General features: G+C 40.5%; 1 protein-coding gene across 3 annotated transcripts in view; it reads left to right on the top strand.

The window, feature by feature from the left end:
• The window catches only part of fhod1 (formin homology 2 domain containing 1), a 302,751-nt gene that overhangs the window by 23,488 nt on the left and 258,800 nt on the right, over positions 1-20,463 (top strand). For all 3 annotated transcript variants that reach the window (XM_072279446.1, XM_072279445.1, XM_072279444.1), the window contains exon 2: positions 1,911-2,017. In XM_072279446.1, coding sequence (XP_072135547.1) covers positions 1,911-2,017 — 107 coding nt within the window. The remainder of the gene's footprint in view (positions 1-1,910; positions 2,018-20,463) is intronic.

The following is a 20,463-nucleotide window of genomic DNA, read 5'->3' as shown; positions in this document are numbered from 1 at the left end:
ACATAACAAAAAATGAGTATGTTACAAGAAATAATGCAAAGGAGGAGTAGCAAGGTAGTGTCCATGGACCAATCAGAAATATGATGGCAGTGGGAAAGAAGCAGTTTCTAAAATGTTAAGTTTATATCCTCAGCCTCCTGTACCTCCACCCCCACAGTTCTGATGAGAAGAGCGTGTGTCCCGAACAGTGAGGGCCCTTAATGATGCGCGCCACCTCCCTCAGCGATCTCCTCTGGTGGGGCCTGTGGTAAACTGGCTGAGTCCACAACCCTCCTGTGGCCTTCTTCGCTCCTGTACATTGGAACCTGACAGAGGAGCAGATTCATAGTTGCCAGTGAAGCTACAACCTGTACACCTTTGGGAATTGGAAGAGACCCACATGCCACACGGAGAATGTTTGAACTTCACAGTTACAGTCAGGATTGAACCAAGCTTGTTGGAACTGTGAGGCAGTAGCTTGTACCACTGACACATTGCACTCTTTGCACCCGATTCTACCTTCCAGCCACCGTCCCATTGAACTAGACTGACAGTCATCTCCTCTCATTAGCTGGCATCAGTATTCTCATCCAACATCGTCCAAATTTGGATTGGACAAAAAATGTCTTTGCTTCACCCTTGCATCTTTCTATTCTTTGTCATCAGCAGTGATTCCACCTCCGCCCAGATGACCCTACTCAGAGGGCTTTATGGTGATGCAGAGCTGAAGTACCTGAACATGTTACCCATTGCAGGTAGCAGTACTGAGTGTTTTGGAGCAGCTGCAGTATTACTGTGAGGCAGGGATTGAGCTGGGAGGAGGGCGGAGAAATGTGACCAATTACCAGCAGCTGACATCGCTGTGGAAAGTGCTAACTTGCCTTTCTTCCCGTTTTCAACCATTTCTCTTGCTACTGCTTTACAGTTGCCTCCATTTCTTTTCCACTCTAAGTGCTTTTATAAAATGTTCTTGGTCTCCTTTCAATCACGCATTCATCTCAACTGCATCTTATTTTTACTCTCATAATACTCGGATCCAGCCGATGAGTTCACACTTGCTGAATGCCCAGGGTGTCATGTGATGGGATCTTGTTCTCCTGTCTTCCTCCCTTGATTTAGAGTTTCAAGACCCAAGCCTAGCTAACTGTTTTTACCTGCAGGGATATTAAGAGGTTTGGACAAAATTCCATTCATAATTGTTCAACTCCATTGCTGAAATTGTTATGCCACAATTTGTACTCGGACCTTGTCTTGTGTGTTCAGGCCTAGCCAATGCGCGCATTTTCGTTCAAAAGTGTGTTTCTGTGGAGAATAATTTAGAAAAAAAAAGATAATCATCTTTAATGAATGAAACATTACTTAGAAAAAATTTATCTCTATTATTATAGTTTTCCAATTTCTTTTATGATTACATTGCCTAATGTGCTTTCATTGAATCTTAACTTGAAGATGTCTTAACAAGTTTGTTAGAGAGAGTAAATGTAGAAATCATTTAATTTCTTCATTATTAAGCTGTTCACTAAGGTACTTTAATATCAAATTGCATCTTCCAACCTCTCTTCCACATGGAGAGTCAGTTTATTAAAGAAACTGAGTCTATTCTTCTATGGTGAAAGCTGATACCCAATTTTTTTATTCTGCAGATGTAACAGAAAATTGGTTCGGAAAAATTTTGGACAGTGAAATTTTTGTTACTCTTATCATCTGGGACAATACGTTTTTATAGAAAGTTTCAATCTGAACAAATTGACAAATGGACTGAATCTTGTGTGACTGGATTTAAATCATGATTGCATTTGTGTTGCTGAAGATTTCACCTATCAATTTTTAAATACTTGTCTGCTCTCCAAAAATCTAATTTGTCTATTTCATTTTTCATATTTTAACATTAGATTTACTGACAATTAAAATAGAATTTTATTTCTGTCCAGTTGGAAGATTGCGCGCTGCAGATAGGTCCAAATGGAAATTACTTGGATCTGGAATTGTCACTGGATGAACAGAGAGATGACCTTGAAGCATTTTTTGAAGAAGTTGGGTAAGATATCACTTTGTACCACACATTAAAGCTTATGGGCAGAGTAATAGACTCTAATATTTAATAACAACAACCGCAATTTCCTAACCCCAACGAAACTCAGTGACCGACTGCCTGATATTTGACATCCATTATTAATTAGTAGTAGATTTATGCACATATTTTAGTATCATATGCTTATTAATTTTGCAATAGATTCATTTGTTGTATTAATAAGACCGTAAGACATAGGAGCAGAAATAGACCACTCAGTCCATCGTATCACTCCGTCATTGCATCAAAATCGATACATTATCCCACTCAGCCCCATTTTCCTGCTGTCTCCCCAGTCTCCCCATAACCTTTGAAACTCTTACTAATCAGGAACCTATCAACCTCTACTTTAAATACACCCAATGACTTGACCTCCACAGCTGTCTGTGGCATTGAATTCCACAGATTCATCACCCTCTGGCCAAAGAAATTCCTCCTTCTCTCTGTTCTGAAGGGACACCTTTCTATTCTGAGGCTGTGCCCTTTGGTTCTTGACTCATCCACTGTTAGAAACATCCTCTCCAAATCCACCTTCTAGACCTTTCAAAATTCGATAGGTTTCAATAAGATCCCCCCCCCCACTATATTTCTAAACTCCAGCAAACACAGGCCCAAAGCTATCAAATTCTCCTGATACATTAATCCTTTCATTCCTGCAATCATTCTTGTGAACCTCCTCTGAATGCTCTTCAACGTCAATATATCCTTTCTTTGATAAGGGGCACAAAACTGCTCACGATGCTCCGAGTGTGTTCTGAGCAGTGCCTTATAAAACCTTAGCATTAACTCCTTGCTTTTATATTCTAGTCCTCTCAAAATGAATGCTAACATTGCATTTGCCTTCCTTACCATTGACTCAACCCGCAAATTAACATGCGGGGAATCCTGCACAAGGACTCCCTAGTCCTTTTGTACCTCTGAATTCTGATTTTCTTTTTCCTCGTTTAGAAAATAGTCTATATTTTTATTCCTTCTACCAACATGCATGACCATGTACTTCCCTGCAATATATGCCACTTGCCCATTCTCCCAATCTGTCTAAATCCTTCTGCAGACTTTCTGCCTTTTGATTACTACCTGCCCTTCCAACTATCTTCATATTTTCTGCAAGCTTGGCCAAAATGCCATCAATTCCATTATCCAAATGATTGACATATAAGTCAAAAAGAAGTGGACAAAACATGTTTCCCTTATGGAGTGGTGAGGGTTGGTCTGGGAGAGCTGTGAAGAGAAATATTAACCTTCCTTCTCTGTCCACAGGAACTGCGTGACCTACTGAGCATTTTCACCAATTTCTATTTTACATTATAATTTAGCAATTTGCAGTGTTTTGCTCTTTAAGAGAATAATGGCCTTATTAGGCTCCATGACAATAAGGGTGTAAGTGAGATTATTGAAGAGAAGATCAGGAGCAGTTGCTGGGAAAGGAGGGTTAAAAAGGACAGAAAGAAGATCCTTCCCAGCATATGAATTCTGGATTTGTATACAGTGCGTACAAATGTTTGGGAGACAGGCGGTATGGGTTTGCTGTTTGCCACAGGGCTGCAGGCATCTACTGTTGTGTGGAAATTCGGTTTATTGATCTGTGATCGCTTTTCTGATCTGTGAACTGTCCAGGATGCAATTAGTTCACAGGATCAGAGCTCTGCTGTAACTTGGAGTGAGATTTACAATTATATTTGAATTTCATTTAAAATTTTCCTGGGCGGGCAGGATGGGGGTGGTGGTGTTGTGGAGGTGCAGCTAGCAGAGGGAGAATTGAGTGATCGATGGTATTATCTGCGACAGTGAACACAGAGGAAAGGGAGCATGGTGACATAAGTGAAACTATCTTACTGTAGTCCTTGTATCGAGGGTGTTCCCAAAGTAGTGATCGGTGCTGACTTAGCTTTAACAGTTCAACACGAGAATGAGCAGAGTGAAGCTGTGGTTTAAAGTCAAATTGCTGACATTTATAAAACTGCAAATAAAGCAGACTGTGAAGGTTTGGTGGGCAAGTCAAATATGTATCAATTGGCACACTTACTGCAGTGGATTTTGGCTTCTACTTCTTCACGCGGAGTTGCCTGTATAAACTGTGCTGGGCTGTTCCTTGTTGCTGCAGTAACAAAATATTCCAGCACATGGGAATGACCAAAATGTGGGTTTGCTCAAGACATTAATGACACTTAAATATAATATAATATATGTGGTAGACTGAATGATAATAGTGATGAAAGCAAATCTGTGTTATAACCCGGTGGTTTGAAGGTCTTAGTTTCCCTATTCAGAATAATGATAGCATAACCAACCTGTTGTACACAGGCCAAACCACATTTCAATACTGACAATTCACCACAGAAGTTATTTTTTAAAGATGTTATTCTGTGGTATTTTCAATTCTCTAATGTTCTCATTTAGTTTCATTAAGCGTGTTTATGCTTGTTTTTTTTTCTCTTCCTGAATTCCCTTTCTGTAGTTTCACAGCCCTATAGACCTATTGTAGGTGGATGAGAAATTCTGAGCACCAAAGCAAAACACTGCAGATGCAGGAAATCTGAAAGCATAGAATGCTGGAGTTACACAGTTAGTCAGACAACATTAAATGGAGGGAGGGGCAGGGAGATAGATAATGAGATAATGTTTCAGGCAAAAAACTTTTAGCAGAGCTAAAATCTAAAAATCTGTTTCTTGCTCTGGTGAATATTATTTAAAAAACAGATTCATAAGTCACATTTTTCAATTTCTAAGTTTAAAATTTTTCCCCTTCCACTCTTTCACTATGCCCTCTTCCTGCTATACTTGGCTCTTTCTTAGTGCGTTTCTCAGCAGCAGTAGCCCACAGGTCAAGTACATTGTACAGGCATGTTTTCAAGTCTCTAATACAGGAAACTGGACATTTGAAATGTCTTCGCTATCTGGTCTTTCCCATTTATAAATACTGTTTGGGAGTATTCTAGAGTTAGATGAATATAGCCAATATTCATTCAAGAAAGAACCAGTCTTCAGTTCTTACTGTAAATGTAAATAAATTCAAGAGGCTTGCAATTAGCCTTCCATTCTTACTGTAAATTGCAAGCAGTAAATTGAAGTTAATCTGGCAACAGACTAGAGTTTGCATATGCATCAGCCAAACAGGGTTACGTTGATTGCGCCTGCATCAAACCAGGGAATATGGCTAAATTACTTACACCATTGTGACTGAGTTCAAGCTGGCAGACCAGGCTGATATTGGCACTTAGCATATTAAACATTGTCACAGGTAAAGTTGCAATCAATAGCTGATCTATTGGCATCTGGCTCTCTGTCTTCAGAAGTTTTTAGAATTGCTGTGTTGGCAGAGGTGTTTGAACATTCAGAAGTGTCTCCCACTGTGGATATGTAATTCACAGGAAGCATTGTCAACCCAAAATATTGAAGTAAACAATGTCAATATAATTATTGAGATGGTATTGAATCATCTGCTGTTACCTTTGATCTTGAGGGCATAAAAAAAGTGAGATTTGTGAGCCTCTGCTGTGAGTGTCTACATGAGAATGCCTGTTTGCTGTGATGAACAAAGACTTCCATATCACCAGCTTCTGTGACTCCGTAGTGACTTCGATCACAGTCACAACATATAGATTTCCATGTTATTCATTGCTAATAGTAGCAATTTGTCATCATTTTAACTTGCTCTAACACCATTTTCATTGACCTAAAACCATCTCTTGTAAGAGTTATATTCTGGTATTGCACAATAGTTGTGAGTCATGATACATTGTGCAATGTTGAAGCTAGTGCCGTGTCCTATTAAACTGACTGTTGCTTTTGGCTTCCAGGAGACTATGGGACACGTGCCTGAAGTCTGCATAGTCACTATTTCTATTCATACAAGAGTTGGAATAATCTGTCTGCTGAATACCCAACTTTTATATTCCATTGCAGCTACTTGCTTACATGTGGATTTAGTTGAGAATTGCCAAAGTAATCGAGCTTGGAAAGTGAATTTATTGCCAATTTAGCTATCTAGCAAGTTTAGTAATGTACAAAGCTGATAGATTAACAGACTACAACTTTGTATGATTCCTTTCATATATCGGTGAGAATATATTTTTATTTCCAAAACTATAACCACATCCAAACATGTGGTACTGATTTAGAAGTAATGAAAGTGTGGTTGCATTAGGCATTATCAGCGGACATATCGAGAGAACTTGCATTAACACATTACATCCCTAAACAGAACTGAGTGTGCTGTAGAGAGAATTTATAGTCGGTTATATTTAACTAGTGGTTGCTAAGTTACACCAGTTTTATTAAAATAAAAGAAGACCTGATACAATCAGCAGTTATTCTCAGCCTTGCTTTTTTTCTTTTCCTCTTCCTTGATGTTTCCCCATTCCAAAGTTTGTTCCTCTGTCATAATCTGTAAATAGTGAAAAGTCATGTTGTGGATTGGTGCAATATAGCAAGGAGGTAAATGGGAGTCATTAGTTACATAGTTCAGTATCTCTTACCCACCCACTTTCTTCACTTCTTTTTTGAAGGGAGTACTTTAAAGAGCTGATATTTTAAGGAAATGAAAATTTGGTTAGGGTTGAAATGAGGAATCATCTTTGAGTAAGAGCTCTGCACTTGAACAGAGAGTTGAAAGGTATCTTATGTCCTTTTGAAAATGTTATTTGTAGCCACTAAACAGATATGAATGATTGCTGTTACAATTCCAGTGATCTAAATCAGGAAAACAGCTGCTGGAAAAGGATGGATAATGGCATTCATCTTGTCCATCAAAAATCCAGTCAAGTCCTTCAAATTGCCTCAAGAAAACCAGTTAATCTCTTGTGTTGCTGGCAAAGCCTGTAGTAAAACTCTGTATTTGAATTGGTGGTGGGTCAGTAGGCCATGTGGTGAAGGGATGGTTAGTTGAGTTTTGACTATGTAGTAATGAAGCAGTTGCAATATGTTTGAAAATCAAGATAGCTGAACGGGAGGGAATTGAACATGGTGATCTTCCCATGCACTGCCTGCTCTTCTCCTTCCAGCTGGTGGAAGAATTGAAGTTGAGTGCTGCTCTTAGATCTGAGCAACCTGCCACTTTACATTTTGTGGGTGTACCTGAGAGAGTAAATGTTTTCAGCAGGTAGTTGGTGCTGTTCCAGAAGGATTTGTCCTGGATGTGTTGTTGGAGTAGAATGCTTGGAGAAAATGACAGTGGAAATGATTTAGAGAGTTGGAAGTAGAGTCATCTCTGTAGGATACACAATTTCCAATCTGTTTCTGTATCTTTATTATGTTCCTGTATCCATATGTGGTTGCTGCCGATTCTATTCTCTCTATCATGCAGAATAACTTTTCACTTCCCTACATTATATGCCCTCTACTATCTTCTCATTCACTTGGGTAGCCTGTTACGTCTCTTCTCACAGATTGCTTTTTGTCTAATGTTGTTTCCATACAAACTACTGGTACATTCTGCTGTCTTTTCATTTCTCATTTATGATATTGCTGACATTATGGAGATGACAATAACTAGCATCTACATTAATGGTGCATGCAGTAATTGGTGTTTGCATTGATCCAAATCATCAGATCCTCTTCTACTTCCTAAATTTCTGATCTCCACATTGACCACAAGTTCTCCAACCTCCATTATGGCCACAGCCACTGGCCACTAGCTGTCTACCCTCACAGTCCCAGACTGGCCTGTTTTTCCAACAAACTCTGTGTCACAAAACTATCACATCCCTGCAGTGCTCCAAGGGATGTGCGCAGAGGGGAAAAATTGTTAGTAATTCAAAATACTCAAGTGGCATGAGTTAATTTAACCACCAGGACTTGGAGATTGCTGGTAATACCAACATTTATTTTGCCCATTCTAGATTGGCTCTGAGAATCAAATACATTAAGGTTCTGGGACACACTAGATTAGGAGATGGATTTCCTACCTGAGAGGACAAGGAAGAACTGGTTGGGTTGTAGAACAGTCCAGTAGATCTGTGACTGCTATCGTTGAGATCTGCTCTCTTTTAAAGTCATCGACTTTAAATTAATCTAGTCGTGGAGGGATTCAAACATTCATCCTTGGATCAATAGTCCAGATGTCTGGCTGTGACTCCAGCAATGTGACCACTACATTGCTATTAATTGACGTATTTTTTTAAGTGTTTGTAGAGTGTAAGCAGTTTCCTACAACCCTATTTGAGCCAGATTTGATGACAGACTTTTGCAAATTACCCCAATTTTGTGCTATTTTGTTTGCCTTTCCACAATTCTGCCACAATGTTTTGAAAATCATCATACATTTTAAGTTTGGTTTTAGTAATTAATATAAATAGCAAATAGCTGAGGGCCTTGAACTGGTCTGAGTTGTGCCCATCGAATAGCAGCTCCAAACTTGACAAAGGCCCATTTGTCCCTACCTTGTTTTCAGTCATTTTTTTTCAACCCAAACTAATACATTGTTCCCATTTTTCTGGGCCCTCTTTTAGTAGTCATTTTGCTTCAGCTATTCTATCAATTGCCTTACTGTAAATCCAACTATAGTGAGTGCGTTTGTTTCCCCTTATCTTCTAATTACATCCTCAAAACAAGCACTCTTGGGTTTGTCAAGCATTGCTTCCTTTGTTAAACCATGCTGACTTTGCTGAATCATACTATTATTTTCTAAAATGCCTTATTACCACATCCTTGATCATAAATTCCAGCATTTTGCCAACAATGGATGTCAGCTGTGTGATTTCCCAGTCTTTCCCTCCTACCCTTGATTTTTGGTATTAAGTAATCTGCCTTGCAATCTGCTGTGACATTATCAAAACCTTGGGAATTTTGGAAAAAGGAAGTAGTATTTGACAAATCTGAGTGTTTCTTTTTTTGGAGGACACATTGAAGAAGTAGGAAACCGATGATTATATCAATAGATTTGGCAGTAAGCTCTTTCAGATCCATAGGAAGCAATGTGTCAGATTTGCTGGCATTTAGTCTCATGATTTCCCCAGATATTTTTTTCTCTGTTGTGTTGTAAATGACTCTAAGTCTCTGCTTTCATTAACTCCCTCAGTTCTGCTCCATTACAGTTACATGCAACTTCTACAGTGAAAGCTGATACAAAATAGTTGAGATACAAAATAGTTGAGAATGCTCATTTAGTACTTTGTTCTCCATAACAATTTTGAATCTATTTCAAAGTAAATGAAATAGACTGAAATTGGCTCTACTGAAGAATCCAGTAAATTACATTAGTAGATATGTTCTATTTACAAAATTGATCAATGGTTACTTTCCTCTGTCAGCACAAATCTGTCTGTTGTTTGATGCTAGATATTATCTGATGGTCAACTGGGTGCTTGCTTTCCTTTACATGCAGAGGAATGTTTTAATATTTGTAGGAGCCATGTTTCTGTTTTCTGTCCATTGGAGCCATATATCTATTTTTTGTTTGTGTTGTAGTTTGTGGCAAGTTTATTATGGTAATTAGTCATGTAGGTTGGGGTGTGGTAGAAGCAAATGAATATTCTCGTTTTGTTAGTTGTTAGTTTTGCCTAGTGAACAGTGAGTGAGCCACAGGGAATGATTTTTTTTTTGTTGACCTGTTAATTAGAGCATTATTAGACTGCTTAAATACACTAACTTTGTTAATTCTGATGTTGACTATTTTGCTAATTGGAATGCTGAGTTACACAAATTACCCTAATACGCCGCTTAGTATTGCTAATATCGCTAATAAACCATAAGTTAGATTGTTATATTGCTAATTTAGTTTTGTTAGCTTTTTATTGCTACAAGATCATTCGACTTGCTGGTTTCATGATAAAGATTCAAGATTCAAGTATATTTATTATCAAAGCATGTATAAATTATACAGGTTGCCCTTCTATAATCCAGCACCATTGGGACCTGAGGAGTGCCGGATTAGTGAAAATGCCGAATTACAGAAGGATCACATTAAGCAATAGCTAACCACCTCATCATACCTTTAAAATATCAAAAGATTCAAAGGTTCATTTAATGTCAGAGAAATGTATACAGTATACATCCTGAAATATTTTTTCTTCACAACCATCTACGAAAACAGAGTGCCCCAAAGAATAAACGACAGTTAAATGTCAGAACCCCTAAGTTCCCCCCCCAGCTCCCCTCCCTCCCGCGCGTAAGCGGCAGCGAGCAACCATCTTCCCTCCCCACCGGCAAAAAATAAAGCTCACCCACTACCAGCACTCAAGCGTGAGCTAAGCGATAGCAAAGACACAGACTTGCAGTTACCCCAAAGACTACATTGCACTCACAGTTACTAAGGGAATTCTTGTCAGTTTCTTTTTCTCTGCTTAGCAATATGCTTAAATTCAGCAGGTCACCACGTCTGATCTGAGGTCATAGGCAGAAGAGAACGGAGCGCCGGCCGGGCTATGCCAGAGGGCAGTATGCGACTGCCGGCAGGCAGGCGAGAAGGTGGACCAACCCAGCACGCGCCAGCTCCCCTGCCGCTGGCGGGTGAGATGGGCAGGAGCCGGGCAGCCGTGCCTCATGCAAATAATATTAATAAATGCAGGAAAACAAGCAGGACTCGCCTGTCTGTGCTTACAAGAACGTGCCAACACGTGAACAGATCTAGCGCAACCAAAACACTGCACAGCAGATTGGTACAGTGGCCCGGAAAATTTGAAATTACAGTTGCGCAGAAAATTTGAAATCAGTGTGGATTTCGAAGGAACCGGATTACAGGTAATCTGATTAGTGAAGGTCGACCTGTATAACCTTCAGATTTGGCTGCTTACAGGCAGCCACAAAGCAAGAAACCCAAAAGAACCCAATTAAAGAAAAAAAAGAATAAAAATAAAAATACAGGACCAACACCCAATAGGCAAGAGAAAGGAGGAAAAACACAAATCGTGCAAGCAATTGAAGTGAACAACGACAATATTCTGAACCAAAATTGAGATTGAACCTATCTTTCTCAATTTGGAAATATGTTATTTGGAACCGTGTCATACAGTGTCGATTAAGCTGGCTCTGTCTCTCAGTAGTTTTGGTTTGTTTTCAAGTAACCACTGCAATATTTTAATTTGCATTCTAAGAGTTGCAAACACTGAAAAGGAAGTGAAGGATTTTTGATATATAAATGCAGAAACTGATAAAATTAGTGAGCAGGTCACGTAGCCTCTGTGAAAATATAAGCAGCTGAAATTTCATTTGCTGAATGCTTCCAACAAATTTTCTATTTCAGATTTTATTTTTTGCATTATATTGCTTATTTATCAAAGAATTTAGAATGACCATTATCACATATTATGTTAGTTCTTCAAGTGTTTGTATATTTTTAAGAAGAGGGTTTTGTTGTCGACTTTGTCCAAATGTCACTATGTTAAAATAGATTGCTATTGCTTCACCCATTCCAAATTTAAACAGAGCATTGAATACGTCATAGAGATTAATGTTTTAATCACTGTTCACCTGCTTTGGCAATGATTTCAGCTTTGAAAATTCTGTTAGTACTGTAAGTTTTAAAGTACCTGTGTTGTTCATGGCCATTTGGTTGTTATCAGAAGTTTACACTATGGCTGATCACATGGAAATACTGTTAATTAAAATATTTTTCTCAGCCTTCAGTGGAGAGTAACACACAAAATGCTGGAGGAACACAGCAGGTCAGGCAGCATCTTTTGAAGTAAATAAACGGTTGGTGATTCAGGCTGAGACCCTTCTTCATGACTAGAAAGGAAAGGGGAAGACACCAGGATAAAAACATGGGGGGAGGGGAAGGAGAACTAACTAGCTAGAAGGTGAGAGGTGAAACCAGGTGGTGGGAAAGGTAAGAAGAAGAAGGAATCTGATGGGAGAGGAGAGTGGACTATGGAAGGTGAAGGGCCACCAGGGGGAATGTGATAGGCAGGTGAGGAGAAAGGGGTAAGAGACCAGAGTGGGGAAAACACGGAGAGGGAAGGGGGGGAGAGGAAAAAAATTACCAGAAGGGGAAATTGATGTTCATGCCATCAGGTTGGAGGCTACCTAGATGGAATGTGAGATGTTGTTCCTAAACCCTGAGAGTGCCCTCATCGTGGCAAAAGAGGAAGCCGTAGACAGATATGTTGGAATGGGGATAGGAATTAAAATGGTTGGCCACTGGAAAATTCTGCTTTTGGTGGATGGAGCGGTGATGCTCATCAAACCGGTCCCCCAAGTTATGTTGGATCTCATCGATGAAGAGGAGGTTGCATCGGGAGCACTGGATACAATAGACGACCTCAACAGATTGACAGGTGAAGTGTTGCCTTACCTGGAAGGACTATTTGGATGGATGGAGGTGAGGGAGGAGGTGAATGGGCAGGTGTAGCATTTCTGTTGCTTGCTGGGTTGTGCCAGGAGAGAGATTATTGGGGGGGGGCAGTTGAATGGACAAAGGAATCACAGAGGGAGTGATTCCTGCAGAAAGCAGTGGGGAGGAAGGGTAAAGATATGTTTGGTGGTAGGATCCCATTGAAGATGGCGGAAGTTGCAGAGAATGATGGGTTGGGTGCGGTAGCTCATGGGGTGGTATGTGAGGACAAGAGAAACTATTTCTGTTAAGGTGGCGGGAAGGTGGGGTGGGTGCGGATGTCTGGAAATGGAGGAGATGCAGGTGAAAGCAACATCAATGATCGATAACGAGAAATCCTGCTGTTTGAAGAAGGAGGACAGCTCTGATGTCCTGGAAAGGAAAGCCTCATCCTGGGAACAGATGCAGTGGAGATGAAGGAACTGAGAAAAGGGAGACAGCATTTTTATAGGAGACAGAAAGAGGCAAAGTCAAGTTAGACATGGGAATTGGAAATTTATATTAAAAAAATGCTGGGAGATAGTTTTTTTTGCAGAGATGGAGTCCGAGGGATTGAATAAGAGGAGTGAGGTGTCAGAAATAGACCAAGTGAATTTAAAGGCAGTGTGGAATTTGGAGGCAAAGTTGATGAAATTGACGAATTCAGCATGGGTACATGAAGCAACACCAACGCAGCTATCAATATAGCACAGGAGGAGTTGGGAAACATTACTGGGAAGGCTTAGAACATTGTCTGTTCTGTGTAGCAACAAAAAGGCAGGCATAGTTAGGGCCTGTGTGGATGACCAAGGCTATCACTTGCGTTTGGAGAAAGTGAGAGAAGCTGAAGGAGAAGTTGTTGAAGGTGAGGGCCAATTCTGCCAGTGGTGGTGGAGGGGAACTGATAGGGTCTTTTATTGAGGGAGAAACAGAGAGTTCTAAGGCCTTTTTGATGGGGGATAGAAGTGTATAGGGACTGGACATCCATGGTGAAAATGAGCCGGTCAGGGCCAGGGAACTGAAAGTTGTTGAGGAGATCGAAAGCATGTGAAATGTTGCAGATGTAGGTGGGGAGGGACTGAATGAAAGGGGAGAGGATGGAGTCAAGGTGTGAGGACCTGAGTTCAGTGGGGCAGGAGCAGCCAGAGGTAATGGGCCTACCCTGAGAGTCAGGTATATGGATCTTGGGTAGGAGGCGGAAATGATCAGTGTGGGATAAGGAAACTATGAATTTTGGTGGCAGTGGGTGGGAGTTCTCCAGAGCTGAAGAGGTCAGTGATGGTGTCGTAGACAATTTTCTGATGGTCTGGAGTGAGGTGCTTTTCAAGGAGTAAGTAAGAGAACGTGTCTGCGAGTTGCCTCAAGATGGAGGCCAGTCCGCCACGCTCTGCAGCATCCCCCTTTGCCTGTGGGTTTCAGTGGCTCCAAATGCAATTACTTGCTGCATTTACTGCTAACATTTTGTGTTTGATGCAGAAGAATACCTAGCTCCCTCTGTATGTACTGACAATTTCCCTACCTGAAGATAATCTGCTTTTTGATCCTTCTTCCTGAAGCACATGACCTTGGACTTTCACAATTAACATCCATTTGTCAGCTTTTTTGTTGATTCACTCTCTGTTTTTATCCTGCAATAATCATTGCTTGTCCTTTCACCTGTTTGAGTCATTACCGAATTCTTTATTTCCGTCTACAGCACCTTTCCTTCTATAGTTACCCTTCTGAATCTCCAGTATATTTGTAACACCTTTACTTTATATGTACATCACTGGCAAGACCAGCATATCCCTAATCTGTCGAGAAGGTGGTGGTGAACTGTCCCCTTGAAACACAATGCTATTAAGGAAGGGATTTACAATTGGCAACGTTGCATGGTGGTGTATTTTCAAGTCAGGATGGTATGTTATTTGGATAGAGATGTGCCCATGCACCTAGTGCCCTGGTCCTCTGTGGTGGCAGAGATTGCAGTTTGATGTATGGCCACCTTGTGCTGTAAAGAATATGCAGGGCAAGTAACTATTGACTGTCCAGGATATAGTACTTAACCTTCTGTGCACTGGTGGTGCAGGGAATGAGTATTCATTGTGATGTCTTGAGTACCAATCAGTCGGGCTGCTCTGCTGTGGGTGGTGTCAAGTTCCTTAACAGTTGTTGCAGTTGCATCCATCCAGGCATGTGAAGGGTATTCCATCATATTCCAGATTTGTGCCTTAAAGTTGGTGGAAAGGGTGTTAGGAGATGAATCACTTGCTTCAGGGCAGTCATTACCTAACTAGTTCTTGTAGCCACAGTTTTATGTGGCTGATTAAGTTGAATTTCTGGTCCATTGTGACACCAAGGATGGCAATGGTGGGTGGTTTAGCCAGTGAGGTGTGATATCTGAAATTTAAGTAATTTGCAAGGGACTTGAAGCCATCAGAGCTCATAATCACTCTTCACTGTTTGTGCAATGACATGATAGGGCATTGGACTGATCACTGATGTGGACGTACAAGTGACAACAGTGGGAGTGACCTGACTTCCAGTTAATCCATCCTCATTGCCAGTGTAAACGTGACAAGAAAGCCTTTGATGTGTGTGATATATTGAACACTAGCTGCTTACTTGTACACAAAGATACTGATTATTAGCAGTCACAAACAGGAAATGTATACTATAATCCTCAAAGATGAAATGTTATAACATAGTATAATTATAGCACTTGGCAAATGGGTTATTCAGTTGGCAAGAGACAATTTTACATTGGACATGACAACTATAACCATGGCAACAAGGTCATCGAGGTTTCGTTAAAAACGATGCTAGAAATATGCTTGTTTCCAATGCTTAAAATATACTACAGTCTATTTATTAAGACCTCAGCTAGTTTTTGTACAAAACATATCCCAGCTCTTTCTTGGTTTTACAGACAAAGCTGAACTCTTTTTCTATGACTAGATTCTGATGTGGCAAAATTCTGTTATGTTGGTTGAGGATATTGTCTGGCACCTCTTCTGCTTCTCGTCCCTTGGAGAATAACTACAACTAGTACAAAGTGAATAAAAGTAATTGGGCCATCTGGAACTTCTCGACTTAATTGGTAGCTTTTCAAATGTTAATGAAGCACAGTATTTTTGTCTCCTGGCGAATGTTAAACGCAATTGTCAATTAAATTGCCACGAGCTGAGATTTGCAGCGCTAAAATCCAGTATAGCTAACTTCTGCTGGCTAGCTGTAGATAGTTAATAGTAAATAAATAGATATGGAAAATCATTAACACGAGATTCTGCCGATGCTAGAAATCCAGAGTAACACATGCAAGATGCTGGAGGAACTAGTAGATCAAGCAGCATCTGTGGATAAACAATCGCAGTTTCAGGCCAAGACCTTCAGCAGGGCTGGAAAGGAAGGAGGCAAAATCCCTTGGCAGAAAATATGGTGAATTTAGCAGTTGGCTATCAATATAATAAATTGGAATGATCGTAATTTTTTTTGCCTACTTTCTGATTTTATTTTTAAAGAAGTCATTCACTATTGTAACTTTTTGCCACTGATGAATATGCATTGAATGTAAACTTTCAGGACTGATTGCAAAGACAAAGTGAAAGAAGGTCTCTATTTGCAGAATTATATCAAAACAAAATTTCAGCAGGGTTATACAAAAATGGCAAAACTATGGTGGGGCTGGGCATGAGAGGGATTGTATGTAGAATGTGAGTTAATGTCCTGACAGATCTTCAAACAGTCAAATTGTCTTTGTCGGAGACCCTGCCTTGAGGAAAATCAATTGGAAAACAAAGCAGATTATTTCTAATGGCATTCATTTCAGCTCGTGGAAAGGGACTGTGAAATATATTTGAAGTATAATAGAATGATTATTGAAAAGCTATGAAATGCCACCACACACAGACCAAGGGCATAAAACATCATATGCTGCCAAAAGTGATGTTGCATAAGCATTTGTTTAAGGGGTTGACATGGAAACCAGAGAAAGCGGTTGTGTGGCTTGTTCAAAGTTACATCAGCCAGTCATATGGGTATTACTCTTTCTTATGTGATCTGTCAGATTGAGTCAGCTTTGGTAGTAATTCTAAATTCTTAATTAATTGACTGATAATGAATTAAATCCTTAAAGCTTTTATCCTTGGGAGGCTGATTGGGGTGCCTCCAATTTCACAAAGCAATTCTTTTAGACTTCTCTTTTTCTACTTAGACGCACTGAGTTCAGTTTCTGTACCAACCTTTGACTCGTTTCTCCTGTTGTCTGCACTGAGCTGGTGAACATCAGATCTGATGCAACACCTCTGAAACCGTGCAGAGTTTTCCTTTCTTTGAGATCCAGGCATAATATTTCTCAGCAGGAGATAATCCATGCTGGCCAGCAATAAAACCACAGCTGATTTGAATTTCTGCTTCTTCCTGAAACTTAAACCTTGCTGTGCTGGAAATCTGGGACCAAAACACAGAAGGATCGAAACACCCAGCAGGTCAAGAAGTATCAGAGTCGATGTCTGTTAATACTGTTCAAATGCATTTGTGTGCTCCTGATCACCAAAGAATATTGGATCTGCAGCTCCTTTTGCACTCTTCGTTGTGCGCGCGCGCGCACACACACACACACACACACACACGCACACACACACAACCACACGCACACACACACGTAATTAAGGATCAATGTGGTTACCTATGTGTGAGGCCACAGGTGCAGGTGGTGAGTGAGATGTTACCTGAATTGTTTCTGTGCTTGTGTGGAGAAGGTTATGGAAGCTAAGGATTCAAGGGAAATGAATGGTGATGTATTGGAACATATCCAATGCTATAAGGTGGTGCCATGAGGAGGATCACGTAAGAAAAGATAAATCTTTGGGGCCTGATTAAATGTATCCCAGATAGTGGGAAGCTAGGAAAGAAATTGCACACGCTCTGGCAGAGAGATTCTCCATCATCTTTAGCCATAGGTGGGGTACTGGAAGATCTGGAGGATGGCTAATATTGTGCCTTTATTTAAGAAGGGCTGCCAGGACAAGCCGGGGAAGTGCACATTGATGTGTCTCACATCAGTGGTGGGAAAGCTACTGGAGGTGATTCTGAGCGACTCTGCCAGCATTTGGAAAGGCACGGATTGATAAGAGATTGTGAAGATGGCTTTGTGCATAGGAAATTGTGCCTCAGAAATTTGAATTTTTTTTTTGAAGGAGCAACAAAGAAGATTGCTAAGGGAGGATGGTTGACATTGTTGACATGGACTTTAGCAAGGTCCTGCATGATGGTTATGGGATACAAAATTGGCTTGCCGGAAGGAGTCTGAGGTTTGTCATTTGGAGCTGAGGGCTGTGACCAGTGATGTGCAACAGGAATCTGTATAGAGTCTACTTTTGTTTGTTATCCAAACTAATAATTTGTTCAGAATACTGTCAATGTGTAAATGACACCAAAATTAGGGATGATGGATCTGCCATCAGAGTTCAAAGCTACCTCCCTATTCCTCTTTGGCACTATTTATTTTTTTTAACGTCTTGCACTGGACTGTTTTTATCATTATCCATGATATAAAAAAAACGGATTCTGATTTAAAAGCAGGTGTGTGTGTTGTTTTGACTTAAATGTCTTGAAAGGATATGTGTAAGCACTGGATTGAAGGTGAGAGAAGAAACATTTAAAAGGAACTTTTTTAACACTGAAGGTGGTGAGTATATATATGGAACAAGTTGCCAGAAGAAACTGTAGGTGCAGCTACAATAGCAATGACCTATTTAGACCGGTGCGTGGATTGGAAAGGTTCAGAGGAGTATTGATCAATTGCAGGGGAAATGGGACCAGCTCAGATTGACATTTTTGTTTAGCATGCTCTTCCACCCTATGTATCTCTAGTCTATGTACCTCCTTTCCTCCAGTACCCCTCACTAGTGTCGTTCCCTTCACTCACACCCACTGTTCTCCCATCCTCCACCCCCACCCACCTCTCAATCTCCCTTTTCTCTCACCCTCTCTGCAGCCCTAACAACCTCTACCACCCTCTTCTCTGACCCCGCCCCTCCCGCCCTCTTCTCTGAACCCGCCCTCTTGTCCGACCCCACCCCTCCCACCCTCTTGTTTGACCCCACTCCTTCCCGCCCTCTTCTCTGACCCCGCCCCTTCCTGCCCTATTCTCCGAGCCCAGCCACCTCACCTACGCCTCACTCTCATCCTCCATATCTTGCCTCATCAATAGTTACTTGTTTCAGAATATTTTAACACAGTGTTAAAAGAGCTTACTGGCTATATTAAGAAGAACGTAGAACATTCTTACTTTGTGGGTGAATGAAAGTTGCGTTCTTTCATACTGAATGTGCTGTGCCCATTACCATGTCACTGATTGGGAAGGTGCTGGCTGTTTTTTTCCAGCCTATCATTCGGAGCATGTTTTCTTACTATACATTGGTTTAAGAGTAAAATCCCAGACAGAGAGTGAGCTGGTAAGCGTTAACACATCAAAGTTGCTGGTGAACGCAGCAGGCCAGGCAGCATCTCTAGGACTCCTGATGAAGGGTCTCGGCCTGAAACGTCGACTGTACCTCTTCCTAGAGATGTTGCCTGGCCTGCTGCGTTCACCAGCAACTTTGATGTGTGTTACTTGAATTTCCAGCATCTGCAGAATTCCTATTGGTAGGAGTTACTTCAATTTTCCATTTTTTATTAAACATTTTGCCTATTGGAGAAAGTTTTTGGCATATAAAAGAGGAGGCAAATTAAGTTCAGCAGATAACTTGTCTCAATATGTTAGACACAGGAAGGAACAACACTACTGCATTTGTCTGTTGTCTCTGTGTGCAATTGGAGCCTGAAGAGAAAAGAAATTGGGGTTAAGGTTTTGATGTTGAATCTTTAGAAAATTTAGTGCGTAGAAAGGGATTGTTGAGTTTAAATGTATATTTAGTCCACATCACTCTTTTCTCTGCAGTTATTTTCCTCCTTCAAGTATCTTTCTTATTTTCTTTTGAAACTGACAGCTGAATTTTTCTCACCTCATGTTCAGACAGTTAATTCACAATTTGCTTCAGGAATAAACTTTCCTCTGGTCCCTCGGTGTAAGAACAGGTGGTAGCAGCCAATTTGCTGTCTAGAAGATCACACGCACTGCCAAGTGATAATGACCAAGTAATCAGTCTTCACTGTTTTTTTGTCATTTAATTGCTTTTATCAAGAAATCATCAAGAATTTATTACAGAGGTGTAGTCTCTCTCACATTTTCACTCTTTTTCGCATCCCCTCTCACATTCTTCCTCGATGTTTCCTGTTCCCTTAAAGTTAGATGCTCTACGCTTGGGGTAAAAGACTATGTCTACCTATCCTGTCAATGCTCCTCATATGCATATTCATACTTCTCAAGGTCACCCCTCAGTTTCCTGTACTCTGCTGAGACTAAACCCAGTTTATCCAATCTCCTTTCCAGGCAACAACCTGGTGAATATCTTCTGCATTCTTTCTCATAAATTCTTACAGGATGGTGATCAGAACCTCACACAGTAGTCCTAATGAGGCCTGAGATTGTGTACATGGACAACATGATGTACCAACTCATTAACTCTGTCTACTGTAGCCTGATATAATCAGCAAATGGTGTGGTATAATGTATAAAAAGTGTTTTTCATCTATTGGGCTTTGTGCACTAGAAATGTGTGTAAATACTCAAGAGATAAATGAAGGAGAAGGTGGACGAACTAGTGAGCCTCCTATATAGCCAAACCTCTCCACAACCCCACTCTTTCTACCTGGGACCCTGGATTCTTTTGCATCAGTCTTGAATAAAGTCATCAGTTAAACACCTACAGCTTTTTGAGATGCAGCATCCAAACATTCATATAATTTGAATAATAGCTATACTTTTTACCCGAGATCATGACCCTTCATTCTGGACTCTAACTTGAGGGCGCAACTTCTCAACTACTACCCTGTCAGACCTTCTGGCATTTTAATGAGATCAGCTCCCATTCCTCTAAATTTCTCTGCAATTTCTGCCCTTTGCTCCAGTTTCCTTTAGATATTATGTCAGGTGTAAATTTTAAGTCTAGAAATTTTGATTTCCAGAGTTATTTGGGAGAATAGATCAAAAGTTAATATATGGAAGTCGATCAGGGATCAGATATGACCCCATTGTATTTGTCGGGGCATTGAATACAAAAGTAAGGAGGTTATGCTCCAA

This window comes from Mobula birostris, chromosome 15, assembly GCF_030028105.1.
Source record: "Mobula birostris isolate sMobBir1 chromosome 15, sMobBir1.hap1, whole genome shotgun sequence".
NCBI lineage: Eukaryota > Metazoa > Chordata > Chondrichthyes > Myliobatiformes > Myliobatidae > Mobula > Mobula birostris.
The sequence above is the reverse complement of the archived record's forward strand: the minus strand, read 5'-3'. Positions and strand labels throughout refer to the sequence as shown.